Source organism: Branchiostoma lanceolatum, chromosome 8, assembly GCF_035083965.1.
Source record: "Branchiostoma lanceolatum isolate klBraLanc5 chromosome 8, klBraLanc5.hap2, whole genome shotgun sequence".
NCBI classification, from domain to species: domain Eukaryota; kingdom Metazoa; phylum Chordata; class Leptocardii; order Amphioxiformes; family Branchiostomatidae; genus Branchiostoma; species Branchiostoma lanceolatum.
The window spans coordinates 16,973,232-16,988,534 of NC_089729.1; the positions used below are offsets into that span (position 1 = coordinate 16,973,232).

The window sequence follows — 15,303 nt, forward strand, 5'->3', positions numbered from 1 at the left end:
AATTGAAAACGTCATCAACATTCACAATCATGCAAGTTTATCATCAATGGTAATCAGTGACTCAAACATATTTTTCAAACATGAATATTGAGGAGGAACATAGAATATCTTAATTTCAGTTCTGTGAATCTCCCAGCACCTGCTTATATCATTATTCCCATGGCATTAAAAAATATCAACTAAAAATAAACAAGGCAAAGCTATAACAGCATGATAAGCAATATGATGACAGACCCCCTATATTCGCTCGTTTTCATTTGAATATGTACACATTTTGTAATCTCCGTTACCGATTGAAATAAGACGTTCCTGGCATAAGGATATGCCACATATAAGAATTGTCAAACTGTAGTTTTTATGAGGACTTAAAACTTTTCTAGCTTTTAAAAACGGCAGTTTGGTACCTTATATGTGGCATTTCTTAATGCCAGGAACGTCTTAATACTTCTAGCGGTAACGGAGATTACAAAAAGTGTACATTTGAATGAGAACGAGCGATTACCAACCATCTATACAACGGTATAGAACACAAAAGTTACTGTAAGTCCAACAATACCATGTTATAACACACTCCTTACCTTGTGAATGTTTCCATGACGGTTTTACATACTTCCACCTTGACGGACTCTTTTTGGAACATGTCGATAAAGGGCAAAAATTTGTCCTGAAATGAAAAAGAAAAATATGTAATACACATATATGTCATGTAGTTTAATTCTATATAGTCACTGATTTATTTACTATATAAAAAATGTATAGTACATGTAAGTGTATGGGAGAAAAACTACAATTGTGTATAACCACAATTATATGTATTATTGTATGTGACAATCTAAGCATCAAATATGAATAAACATAATTACACAGCATTATGTATCCTTCGTGATATACTATTAGTCTATTACATGTGATTATCTTCATTATTGTATATGATCTCTTCAGATCATCATTTGTAATAATTCATATAATACCCTTTATACATTTATATAATACCACGATTATACATGATTATCCTAACCCTTTTGATTTTTATGACTCTGTACCACTGATTAAAAAATGTATTTGTTAACTTGTTACAAACAGCAGGACAGATAAATGTGTATTTTGTGTCTTAAAAAAATCTTACGTTGAAAATGATAATGTGTTGACCACGTATTGAAGTACAAGAACCTAAAAGTCTACAAGTTTGTAAAAAGGTTGACCTTACCATGGAAAACAGCACAGCAAAATCATGCATGTGGGACAGCACCTTGGTCACGATGGACTGCAACTGTCAAAGGAGGTATGGAATACTTCATTGTGGTAAATCGAGCCATGAAATTCATCAACTATTTCACCACAAGCTTAGCAGTTGAATGGCTATTTCAATGACTTCCATAATCACGTTTCCTATGACTACAAACTAAATGCAGGAACATTAAGTTAGACTACAAACTAAATGCAGGATCATTTAGTTACACTACAAACTAAATGCAGGAACATTTAGTTAGAGTACAAACTAAATGCAGGATCATTTAGTTAGACTACAAACTAAATGCAGGATCATTTAGTTACACTACAAACTAAATGCAGGAACATTTAGCTAGACTACAATCTAAATGCAGGATCATTTAGTTACACTACAAATTACTAAATGCTGGATCATTCAGTTACACTACAAACTAAATGCAGGAACATTTAGTTAGCCTGATGTAGGGATTAGGTACATGTATTACTTTGCCTCATCATGTAAAATAGTTTGCAGATTGTATGAACAGAAATACCTGTGGATAGAAGTCCTCAAAGGCTCTGTCGGGAACCATGTGCTTGATGATGTCACCAAGAATGGTGTTCACTTCACGTTTCTAATGATGTAGTACACAAGAAAAACACAGTATCAAACCATGTTGTTAACTTCAGCTCCACATGGATAGAAACACAAACCAATATTGACAAAGGACAACATAAGAAATTCTTGCCACTTTGAGGCAAACTTACCGTGAAATGTTTACAGGGATATTCAATCCAAACCTCGGCACAGGAAATATAGTTCTGTAAGATATGGAACAAAAGAAATGATAAGACTTTTACTGCATATGAAACATGTATGCATTTCATAGATATCAACATTCTATTTGTCTGTGTCTCAGATACTTATGTATTCTATACCTACAAGAATGGTAAACAATGCAAGTGATATGATATTTGACGTTTTCTCCTTTCTTCCATCTGGAATGTGTTGATAACTAACTATCAGGTTCATATGTTTTTGTAGCTCATAAATACAACATTTGATATGGACTAATCTCTTCACAAAACAAAGTTTTGCTGAAGGCTACAGATACAGTAGATTCCGCATATCTGTATAGCCCATTTGTCAGCGCAAATTATACGACTCCCCGAACTATACGACTGTCCGAAATAGCGATATTGATGTCCCGATATCGATTGTTTGCAAGCATAACAATAGCAAGAAACAAAAGAGTGCGATTATCGAACGGTATAGACGGAGTCCCCACTCCCGAAACTACAAATAAACCCAAAATTTAGCCTATAGTTGTGGGTGACATTTTACAATATAATCGGACAAGATTTTATACAATACACCAAACTTTACGATAATGGGCGATACAGTTATGCATTGTTTTTACAATTGAGTGAATCGTAAATGGTTTGGTGTTTTGGAATAATTCTATACAGATAGGCGAAATATACAGAAAAAAGGTATACAAATAATTGGCATATACTGTAGTAACTAATATGGATACATTAAAGTGAAGAGAAAACACAAAGACTTACTGCAGGATTCTTCAGCTTCATCACAATCTTCCACACCTGTGGGACATAGAAAACAAGCAAGACCTTATTCATGGAGGGCAGCAACACACTTCCAACAGTTCAGAAGTGTTTGATTGTTTGTTTGTATTGCATACCCGGTAAACCGCACCAGGTTTGTACTGAAGAGTACAAGCTGCATATCCGGACAGATTTATATGATCCACACACACCGGGAAGGACCTCTACTCTTTTCGATAAGTGCTTGATGTGTGGTTCTCCTCAAACACGGGACCACCATTTAACATCCTATCCGAGGGACGTCCCTAACCGAAGCTAGGTACTCATTTTCACCTGAGTAAAGTGGGGAAAGTCGTGTAAATTGCCTTTCCCAAGGGGACAACGTCAACGGGGCAAATCAGGGAACCCTGGATTTGAACCCAGTATCTCTGGGTTCTGGGGCCAAACACCCTACCACTACGCCACCGCGACGCCATGTGATGTATTGATCTAGATGTTTTGCTTTTTTTAAGATGTGACATATAAAAAAAGTAGTCCCATGGCATTTTTGAGGCCATAGGGGCAGTGGGTTGTTATCCGCTGTGTCTAGAGCAGGGTATTGGAGGGCGGAGCCCAGCCTTCTCCTTCCACCACCTTTTACATCCCCAACCGAAGTCAGGTACCCATTTTTACACCTGGGTGGAGTGAGGAAAGTCGTGTGGAAGTGGCACAAAATCGGTGACATGACAGGACATATGCATCACATGTACGTGTATATTTAAGCTGGAGACAGCCCTCACCTCATTCAGCGTCTGCAGCCTCTGTTCTTCTGGAGGGTCAGCCAGGACCATGTTAGCACCCAGTGATGCGTACAGCTCATGCTGGGGAGGAACAGTATTGTCAAGACCATTAAGGACCAGGTATTCACAGCTGTGTCAGTGTGAATTCGGCAGCAGGGACAGCCATGTCAGTGTGAATGTGAATTCAGCACCAGGGACAGCCATGTCAGTGTGAATTTGGCAGCAGGGACAGCCATGTCAGTGTGAATTTGGCAGCAGGGACAGCCATGTCAGTGTGAATGTGAATTCAGCACCAGGGACAGCCATATCAGTGTGAATGTGAATTCAGCACCAGAGACAGCAGTGTCAGTGTGAATGTGAATTCAGCACCAGGGACAGCCATGTCGGTGTCAGTGTGAATTCAGCACCAGGGACAGCCATGTCAGTGTGAATGTGAATTCAGCACCAGGGACAGTCATGTCAGTGTGAATGTGAATTCGGCACCAGGGACAGCCATGTCAGTGTGAATGTGAATTCAGCACCAGGGACAGCCATGTCAGTGTGAATGTGAATTCAGCACCAGGGACAGCAGTGTCAGTGTGAATGTGAATTCAGCACCAGGGACAGCCATGTCAGTGTGAATGTGAATTCAGCACCAGGGACAGCCATGTCAGTGTGAATGTGAATTCAGCACCAGGGACAGCCATGTCAGTGTGAATGTGAATTTAGCACCAGGGACAGCCATGTCAGTGTGAATGTGAATTCAGCACCAGGGACAGCCATGTCAGTGTGAATGTGAATTCAGCACCAGTGTCAGCCATGTCAGTGTGAATGTCACTTTCAAGGGTAGGCTGTACTACTCTTTGAAGGTTCTTCAGCACCAAGGACATCTGCAATGACTAATGTGACTATAATTCAGTGGTGAAGACAACAGCACATATCTGAATGTCATTCATCACCAATGGCAAACTTCATTGTGGATGCCATTTAGTAATTAAAAGAGCTGTGTTACTGTGAATATGAACATTTGTAGCTATCTTAAAGGCATCCAGAGTATTTTACCTGGCTTGAAACTTGAATTAGAAAACTCAAATTTCTAGTCATTCTTACACATAGCAAGTTTCAATAACACTTAACCATAACATATCGACATTAAATGAGCGAAGATACGATGTCGCTGTGTGGTGAGAACTGATCAAATCAAATCAAAGCCCTAATAGACTGATCCTGACTGTCCATCACAATTAGCGGTTCGACCAATAAGAGAGTGACTGCATGCCTGTCAAATATTTGCATCTTTATGTTTTTATTTTGCATTTCTATGTTTTGGCGGAGGTTGGCGAAGCTATGGTATCAACAATATTTACAGCAGGCGCGTGAAACTAAAAGATCACCATGTAGCTTATTTTTGTGCCGCTTTTGAGCACTTTTGATAGGAAATCCGTACGCAAATGTGGCAAACAGTGGCATTAATTGTCAATTTCATAAAGATACAGCAACTAGAATATTTTCAGTTTTCAAGCCTCATAAAATGCTCTGGGTGCCTTTAAAGAGTGTACCACACAATACTTTGCACAGAGTGACGATGTAGATAATAGGAGATTTAGTACATGAACAGTTTGCTAGATTTAGTACATGAACAGTTTGCTAGATTTAGTACATGAACAGTTTGCTAGATTTAGTACATGAACAGTTTGCTAGATTTAGTATGAACAGTTTGCTAGATTTAGTACAGTACATGAACAGTTTGCTAGATTTAGTACAGTACATGAACAGTTTGCTAGATTTAGTACATGAACAGTTTGCTAGATTTAGTACATGAACAGTTTGCTAGATTTAGTACATGAACAGTTTGCTAGATTTAGTACATGAACAGTTTGCTAGATTTAGTATGAACAGTTTGCTAGATTTAGTACAGTACATGAACAGTTTGCTAGATTTAGTACAGTACATGAACAGTTTGCTAGATTTAGTACATGAACAGTTTGCTAGATTTAGTACATGAACAGTTTGCTAGATTTAGTACATGAACAGTTTGCTAGATTTAGTACATGGACAGTTTGCTAGATTTAGTACATGAACAGTTTGCTAGATTTAGTACATGAACAGTTTGCTAACCTTTGGGAAGCCTGCCTCCTCACAGTCTCTGATGATGTCCACAAACTTCAGGGCTCGGCTGGCGATGTAGTCTGGCTTAAAGGCCGACATAACGGAGTTCAGCAGCAAGGCACTGTGGAAAATGCAAACATTTGGATTCAAGTAGAGCTGATAGAGTGTTTCCTAAAGTAAATTTTTCAATGCTTACAACTTTGCAGCTCATGCCAGGGCTTAATTTTCTAGGAAAACATTTTCTACACTTGCAAAGGTTCATAGTAAGGTAAAAGTACTGGGAAAAACACTTACCTGTTGCACTGCTTCTTGCAATGTTCCAGTACTTCTGTCATGGTATCCTGTACAACACAACAATGTTTAAGTAACAAGGCCATTATTGTTGACTTTTAAATTACTAAATGAACCATTATAGGCAATACAGTTATCATTTAATTAGTAGTACATACATCTATGTGCGTATAATACTATTTGTTTGTTTGTTTGAACCATTGTTTATTCATGATAAGCTCAAATCGGCACGCAGGCCGCTTTTCATTGAGGTCATGAGGGAAGGGTCAGATACAATAGAGTAGAGATACACAGTCATCTGAGTCCTAATAACTCTATCAACATATATCATTACATATTTATGGTACAACAATATACAATTGCTACAACATACAACATATAGTAGGGATAATTATACTAAAGGATACTAAAGGATACTGAATTAGATAAACTCTACATAGACCATTTCTAACTAATAGATACACAATAGGAACAGTGTACTAAATATTCATATGACCTCTGATGCCCGATGAGCCACACACTGTAGTATCCAGTCCAGTGCAGGGGTGTACAGGTGCAGGTACTGGGCCATCTCCATCTGTTGTACAGCCAGGATGTTCTGTACACTGTCACTCTGCAGCTGTGAGACATGCGACAGGTGTTACAGGTGTGGGTTTATGTTACAGGTGTGCACTGGTGGAGATGCTATAAATCTACATGCCACGCTGCAGCTGTGGCACATACAACAGGTGTTGCAGATGTCACTGGTGTGCATATATGAAACATGTGTACAGGAGGAGATACTATAGATTTACATGTCACTCTGCAACTGTGGTACGTGCAACAGGTGTTACAGATGTTACAGGTGTGTACTGGAGATACAAGAACCCTGTAGCTGTGAGACACATAACAGGTGTTACAGGTGTTAACATGTGTTTCAGGTGCAGAATATCTATGTGTCTTTGTTTATATGCAATGCTTGACAGATGATGACAAGTGTCCATAAGTGTATATTAAGCCATAAATGACAAGTTTCTCTTTATTCTAACAGTCCATACTTACCTGTTTGTAAGTTGTAAGGAAGTCATACAGGTTGATGGTCACGTGATCATGCACTTCAGGTGCAACCAGGATTCCCACCTGTATCAAGGACAAAGAAAGTAGTGCTTAAACAAAATACACTCTCATGTGGCAAACTCAATTTCACAGCCTGCTGATCATGACAGATGACAGGAAAACTGAGACAGATCCTATAGACTGTTAATTCCAAACACAGGCAAAAAAGTTGAGGATATATATGGTTGCTACAGTACTGTAAAAGGGGAAATGTCCACAGGGATCTAAAATTTTGGGTAGGGAGAAAATGGAATGTTCGCGGTGGTTTTAATTTTGCGGTTGAAACAAGGGGGTAGGTACTGTAATTTTTGATTTGTTAACTGTAACTTAATTTTAGCTGATTTAACGGTCACTAGTCAACAGCTAAAATTTCATCATCGTTAATATTTGATCACTAATATTTGAGATAGTAATGTTTGTTCCCACCGTTGAAATTAAGTGCCGTGACCTACTCTATTTTCCCCCAACCGCTATATTTTCCTGCCGCTATATTAAAGTGATTTACAGTAGGTAGAAGGCAGAACAGCTTTAATGTTGCGATGAAGAGGTCAATGTGAAAACCATGAACATGAAAGAACATTTCTCTTTTTACAGTATATCTGTCTATCAGTATACCTGTATGTGTTTAACTCTTTCAGTTGGTCACATCTTTGTGAGTTTCTATCTAGACATGAAAACCTTTAAGACTAATTGACTGTAGTAGAAAAAAAATAGGAAAAAAATTTTTACATTGGCATTTTAACAACTCACTTCTTCTGCCTTGGGGCAGATATTTGCTGTTTGGTCCGCTTTCTTCAAAAAGAAAAAAAAGTGCAAAAAAAATACAAAAAATATTTTCTTCATTCACAAAAATTATGAACAGGTTTTTTAATCCTCTGAAAATATGCACCAAACTACAAATAAAATTTAATAATAAAAGCATAATGAAAAAATCAAAAATACTACTGTAACAGTAATTACACAAAATTCTTACCTATATGATTATTAGGTTTATCTAAAGACAGATAGTGGAGGAAGCCATTGTAAATGATTCACCACTCAAGAACAAAAATTGACATAAAAGTGTGGACATTATCTACTGTCTGTCTGTATCCACCTACTTGATAGATAAAAACCTGTTGATGAAAATAAAAAGTCCATATTCACCCTACAAAGGTAGGTCCTGGCATACACAGCAACCAAAGGGTCTCCAATTCCTCTCATCATATTGGACAGCCTCAGCAGTGCCTGAGAGTATTCCCTGTCAACAAATAAAAGATACACATGAAACAGGCACTAAACATGTGGGCAGCAATTGTTCCATTTAACGTTCCGGTTCGGAATTTCAAGTGACCGTACCTAGAAGTAGTCCGTGAGATAAGATGCAAATCATAGGTTTTCTCGAAAGATTTGGCTCCAGATTTTTCGGTTATCGCTATAGCAGTGTGTTATCTTTTATATTTCCTGAAAAGCCCGATCTTCGTAGCGTTTTACGGTTGCAGAGTTTTGGTCGTCCTCGGGTACTTCCTGGTATTAGTGCCCGACGACAGTTACGCGGCTTTGTCACCTGATTACCCGAATCGTGCGTTCTATGTGCGTTTTGGATGGTTTCGCATCATTGGAGATTGTGGAAAACGTATCCTAACGATTTGTTTCAGTTTTCTTAATTGCACAGACAGAGTGATGATCTTTATTGCCGTGTCAGTCATTTTCCTGGGAAAAAATAACGTCTTTTCCGTGCAGCGGCCTTGGAAGAATGCCCCCAAAATAGCAGTTTTCGGGTGAAAAATTGCTTAGAAGGATGATTTTTACTAAAAATGAAGTTTCCACAGAAAATATCAACTAAGCTTGCCGGGCAGTGGCAAGACACCCCTTTCCACCAGAAACATTGAATCGCCCAGAAAACGATGTTTGGAGAAGCGGTAAGCGTCTTTCTGAGAACGTGTCAGATCGGCCCCGAATCGATAAAGAGACTACAAACCAAAACCTTTTACTACTGCTCTGGCATGTACATTACCTTCTGTTGCTCCTGTATTGATAGTATTTGGGGACTTATCAATACATCTTTATGTAGGGTGGACCAATAGTGGACTACAGAAAAAGAATCTAAGAAGATTGGAAAAAAATATAGAATGTAGTGGCATAAGACTATTTAAAAGACAATCTTTGAGATATCTTGATCCTTAAAAATTAAATTCATACTTTCTAAAAGATAAGAAAGTTTAAAGTGCTCATGCCACCGATAAACGTAAATTCCCTCTATGACGCCACATCAGAAGGGTGTCTATTTTGTATAAACGTCTTTGTTCATTGGATAATACTTACCATGGTTGAATATGATCAGGAACTGTTATATTTTATTGTCACTAGTGGCACAAGCACTTTAACTTTCTCCCTGCTGCTTAACTCTGTAACCAATAGGGAATTGGGTGCCAAACATCTACTTCAATGTGCTAAAGGAAGACTTTGACTTTAGACTTTGACTTTATTTGGGATCCACAATTAGCACAAGAGCAATTCTTCCTGTGGTCCTTAACGAAACATACACACATCGTTAATGAGAAATTTTGAACACTACATGAATGTCCTTACCCTGAAGTCAGGAAGCTGTAGCACCTAAGAATGGCCGTCTCCACATACAGTCTCGGGATCAGTTCACGGATAGACGCGATCTTATAGAACCAGTTTCTACATGTTTCCTTGGCAGAGCCAGGAACTTGGTCAGGGGTGAAATCCTCTGTGTATAAAAAAGGAAACGATTAACATGTTGTTCAGAATTTAAAGGCATCCAGAGCATTTTATGAGGCTTGAAACTTGGATTAAAAAAACTCAAATTTCTAGTCATTCCTACACGTAATAAGTTTCAATAACATTATACCATTACATATCGAAAATAAAGGAGCAGAGCCCATGTCGTTGTGTAGTGAGAACTGATAGAAAATCCAAGCCTTAATAGACTGATCCTGACTGTCCATCACAGTTAGGGGTTCGACCAATGAGAGAGTGACTGCATGTCCGTCAAAAATTTGCATTGTTATGTTTTGATTTTGCATATCTATGTTTAAACGGAGGTGGCCGGGATCGATATCTACAGTATTTACACTAGGCGCGTGAAATTAAAAGATCACCATGTAGATTATTTTTGTGCCGTTTTTGTGCACTTTTGATTAGAAATCCGAACGCAACTGTGGTAAACAGTGGCATTACATGTCAATTTCATAAAGATTACAGTAACTAGAATAATTCCAGTTTTTAAGTCTCATAAAATGCTCTGGGTGCCTTTAAACTGTGAGGAAGTGAGCCAAAGGTTTGTTACATTATCAACATTTCTAACAAAGCACTGCAATCAGAAGGACAGGCTAATTGAATCAAAATCCAATCTAAGATACTCACTACTCGATTCAGTTAGAATTCGATGCATGATAGCTATCGAAATAAAGAGCAAATTAAAGAGACATGCACAAAAACAGAATTGTGTATAATAGTAATACACTATAATTGTGCGTTTTACACAGTCAAAAAACTTCTTAAGATTTACAAAAAGATGTAACAATATTTGAAGATTGATTGAAACTATATAGAGTCACCCCCATATGTTTATGTTAATGGTAGAACCCACCTGGGAGCATCTGAGGCACCTTACTGCCAGGTGGGAAATATGCAGATTTCTGTCGGATCCTCTCGTACACCAGGTGACCTGTGGTGAGAAAAAGGATGAATAAATTTATTGCATCAAGGTCTTAATATCTATACTGTAAATGCATTTACTTTTGTGGTGGTTTTATTTTGCAGTAGGAGAGAAGAGTTGCGGCTAAAACAATTATTGTGTAGTACAGTAGAATTATACAACAAAGGCTGATGTAATTTTGCAGTTAGAGGTCACTTCAAAAACCATGAAAATCAAACATTTACAGTAGTGTAAAGACCAGAGTGAGAAAGATATCCTTACCAAAGGTGTCCAGGATATCAGTGATGAGCACAAACTTGCTGGGGTAAAACTGAATCACAGAGATGTCAACCAGCAGCTTGGAGCACTAGAGAACGGAATAAATACAAGCCATCATATACAATGTACAGTCATATATAATGTTGGGTTACATATGGTCTGTAAGAAAGGCAAGGAATACATGAATATGCATTAAGTTACAGCACATATATGTAAACAGTCAAGGATGACTGACAGCTTTTTCTGCTATCTTATTAAATTACATATACTCTATCATAAAAGCTATGGTCTGGAGGGGACAAAATGAGACTAAAATACAACAGAAACTTATGGGGATAATGCACTGCCCACCACCCCCACCCCGGACGAACAACATTTAGTTACTGTACTAAAACAACAGTAGCTAATTGAACTATTAGCATACACCTTGTCTTGAATTAACCTTCTTTGAAGACTACGTCAAGACATCCTAGATTGTCTTAACCTCATTAACATATCTATTAAGAGTTTTGGTATAAATCTGGTTTTCCAATCTTTATCGTTAGTCGCTGACCAAAGACAGCGGATGCTGTCTGAAACATCTGACTGTTTCAAAAATTCTATTCAGTTGCTTGAGTAACTATTTTTGGCGTATCTTACTACCTGGATGTCTAACCTTCATCAACGTAACAGAAACTTATATCTTTGGCTCCACTCCTGAGGCAGTGCAAAAAGTATTTTTGTAACAATACATATAACTAACCTGGATGGCGATCTTGAGTGCTTTGACTCTCTGGTCCTGTTCCCAGGCACTGATGAGGGCCTGGTTCAGCTCCTCAATCCTGTTCACATAGTCCTGCTGACTCAGGTTCAACATCTCCTTCACAGAACCCTACAGGAACAGGGTTTGTATACATAAAAAACTTCTTTAAGATAATTGTAACTTGGTCGTTTCTTTGGGGTCTTCTTCCGTCCTACATCAGGATGTAGCACCCTCATTAAATCAGGACCCCTATCGCTCCACGTTAGCTCGCTCGCGTAGGGGCCCTGATCTTCAGCCCGGTAGACATGGTTCTGGCAACATCACCACCAAAACAGCTTCAGCCAATCAGAGGGTTTGCTAAACCTCATCTGAAGCAAAAGCCCAAAGGACGCTGGGAAGCTATCAACCAATCAGGTTACGTCTCACATTGTTACTTTAGGTTCAGAACAAATTAACCGCCAAATAAGGATAGCTCATTAATTATTCATGAGCAACCGTCAGTAACGGCGCCAGAACCATTTCTACTGGCACTGAAGATCAGGGCCCCTACGTGGGCGAGCTAACGTGGAGCGATAGGGGTCCTGATTTAATGAGAGTGGGATGTAGATGATTAGACCCTACACAATGAATTTTGCATACAGTGGAAACTACCATGATTTTCAATATGCTCATATTCACACTAAAGCAGCTCTTTTAATTGATTCATGGCATTCACAGTGAAGTTTGCCCTTGGTGATGAATGACATTCAAACATACGATGTTGCTCCCACTACTGAATGATAGTCACATTGCACCTGTCCTCGGTGCTGAAGAACCCTCACAATCACACTATCCCTAGGGCTGAATCTACATTTACACTTACACTACGTAGTACTGTCCCTGGTGCTGAATTCACATTCACACTGGCATGACTGAGATGAATTTGTTCACATTTAAGAGACCTTGTATCTGTATCTACAAAGCCGGTACAACCGCCATTAGGCGTAACACACCAGCTTCGCAGGCACACGGCGCGGCAGCAGCTGGTTATATTACACCGAACGGTCTGTTACACCTAGTCTTTGCATATCTGACTGCAACCGTTCTTTAAAGGAAAGCTACACAAAAAATTGAAAATCCTTCTATGCTATGCTAGATATCTTCCAAAGTCAAATTCTTACTTAAGTTGTTTCACATAAGTCCGTCGTAGTTCTAGGATTTTCCACAGTTTGCAACTTATGCCTTGCTGACGCCTTCTTACCTGATAATTGAATTATATGACGTCAGTGTTTCAAATTTTTCACCTGATAATTGTATTATATGACGTCAATCAAAATATTTGAAACACTGACGTCATATGATTCAATTATCAGGCGAGAAGGCGTCAGCACGGCATAAGTTGCAAACTGTGGAAAATCCCAGAACTATGACGGACTTATGTAAAACAACTTGAAGTAAGAATTTGACTTTGGAATATATTAAGCATAGCATAGAAGGATTTTCAATTTTTTGTGTAGCGTTCCTTTAAAGCTACTCAGTGGAGATGCTCCTATAGTACTTGATGACAACGAGTTCCATTCTACTAGTACTATAATAATGGTTCTTGGAAAATACGAATTTTTGAACACATCAATCCTTGGCTGATAACTCTGTTACTTAAAAGCATGACTATTTCTAGTCCTCTTATGAGCTGGCATTAGATACTTGTGACAATACATTGCTCTTAAACAAGTTTCTGACCTCCTCAAAGTCATCCAGTTGCTCCAGTCTGTTCTTGACCTTGTCTGTCATGGTTGTCTGGACCTGGGTCTTGACTGCAACTGTGGGTAGTGGGTAGCATAAATCTACATATTAGTCTACAATGGTACATGTAGAATATAACACAGGGTATTCCGTATCACCCGAGGTACCAGCCCGACCGCGGGTGGGATCGCCCAACAGCTGTAGACCGGAGCGCGATCCGACCCGCGGGAGGGCTGGGACCTAGGGTGATGCGGAATACCCCGTGTTGTATTTTATTTATGTCATACCCACCCGAGTAAACACACATTTCAATGCGGAATGCACCAGAAGTTGAGGCAGTTTTGTGTCTTCGAACAAAAAACTGTAACAACATTGATTCCAACCTACGAATTCGGTATTCCAATTTTCAACGATGGCGCAACCAGCACGCTCGATATGCATTCGAAATATTCTATGGAAGCCTGTGTGATACAACTCTAGAACCTCATGTGATACGGATAGTTATCACACGGTCCGGAACACCCATATCAGGCCCAGACATGGCATAAATGTGTATATCAAAGACAAATACAAAAGTGCATTCTACAATCCTACCTAAAAAATTGATAAACCAAAATCCATTCAGGTCAAACTTTCCATTACATGTACAAATGTTATGGATCTAAGAGCTATGACTGACATTATGAAACAATAGAGTTCTCACCTTTTTCCCTATCAGATGGTGACAAGAAGCTCTAAAAGTTGTAAAATAAAAGAAATTGTTTCATTATAATATACAAGAAAGGTTTGTTCAAATTTAGCTTTTGTCATATGATCAATTACAAATGTAATCTTACTACAAATTATAAAGTACCTTAATGTAAAGAACATGTATACAACAAACATAACAGTTTCCAAACAAATTATATACACACAATGCATCACCATACAGCCTTACATTTGTTTGCTTGCCAAGTAACCCCAATAGTATAAAACATAACATCAGAACCGAGGTTTGTGACTAAAGAAAAAAAGAAACAATTACAATGCTGTTGCAAGGTTTGTGCCAGATCTGTGGTCACAAGTCCCAGCTTAATTTGCTTTTGCTACACTTTGAGTGGGGTGTCCCTGTGGTGTAGTGGTCTGTGCTTCTGTTACTTGCCACATCTGGTTCAAATTACTTGGACCAGAAGGTTCAAGCCCCGGGTAGGACACCTCTGGTCAAGAGGCCCATTGAGTCATACCAAAGACTTTATAAAAATGGTACATACTTCTGAAACAGTATGGAAGTTAAACACACTTCACTGCCAGTGGACTACTAGTAGCCCCCTGCTGCAGTGATTGCACCACAGTGTGGCCCAGGGCTATGAAACGGGGATGGGCACCGCCCTATACACCTTATGGTGTGGGAGGATTTTAACTAACACTTCGAGTATTTCATGTAACTTACTGTAGTGATGGAAAGTCTCTCTGAGGTTGTGTACTTGCTCAGGATGTTGGCCTTCTTTGTAGACCATGGCTCAAAGGACTCATCAAGAGAAGACTTCTTCCCTGGTTTGGCCTTCGAACCTGACTCAGCCTTTAAGTACATAAAAGAGGGCTATAATCAAAACTCCCAAGAAGACCACTCAGGGGACCAATAAAATCTGGTCTATGTGGACAGGTGGTCACTACAGAAAGGATTATTAATGCTTAAGTCAATGGCAAAATTATCTAAAGGACCATCATAAAGCGGTTACATTGGTCTGACACAGGTGGTTTAGGTGGTAACTTATATAGGTTTGACTGTACATGTATGAATTTTAACATTAACTTGTAAGTGAAATTCCTATGTATGTTAAACTTTAAAGGCATCCAGAGCATTTTATGAGGCTTGAAACTTGAATAAAAAACTCCAATTTCTAGTC

The 15,303-nt window shown here is 38.8% G+C and overlaps 1 protein-coding gene across 3 annotated transcripts in view; it reads right to left on the reverse strand.

Annotated features, from left to right (window-relative positions):
* LOC136439869 (VPS35 endosomal protein-sorting factor-like) overlaps nt 1-15,303 on the reverse strand; it is a 38,214-nt gene that overhangs the window by 20,457 nt on the left and 2,454 nt on the right. For all 3 annotated transcript variants that reach the window (XM_066435520.1, XM_066435519.1, XM_066435518.1), the window contains exons 4-21: nt 14,847-14,975; nt 14,121-14,151; nt 13,415-13,494; nt 11,696-11,824; nt 10,957-11,041; nt 10,627-10,704; nt 9,600-9,744; nt 8,175-8,268; nt 6,975-7,052; nt 6,430-6,552; nt 5,937-5,983; nt 5,652-5,763; nt 3,555-3,635; nt 2,779-2,814; nt 1,978-2,031; nt 1,764-1,844; nt 1,208-1,270; nt 579-664 (exon numbers count right to left, since the gene is read on the reverse strand). In XM_066435520.1, the coding sequence (XP_066291617.1) occupies nt 579-664; nt 1,208-1,270; nt 1,764-1,844; nt 1,978-2,031; nt 2,779-2,814; nt 3,555-3,635; nt 5,652-5,763; nt 5,937-5,983; nt 6,430-6,552; nt 6,975-7,052; nt 8,175-8,268; nt 9,600-9,744; nt 10,627-10,704; nt 10,957-11,041; nt 11,696-11,824; nt 13,415-13,494; nt 14,121-14,151; nt 14,847-14,975 (1,532 nt within the window). The remainder of the gene's footprint in view (nt 1-578; nt 665-1,207; nt 1,271-1,763; nt 1,845-1,977; nt 2,032-2,778; nt 2,815-3,554; nt 3,636-5,651; nt 5,764-5,936; nt 5,984-6,429; nt 6,553-6,974; nt 7,053-8,174; nt 8,269-9,599; nt 9,745-10,626; nt 10,705-10,956; nt 11,042-11,695; nt 11,825-13,414; nt 13,495-14,120; nt 14,152-14,846; nt 14,976-15,303) is intronic.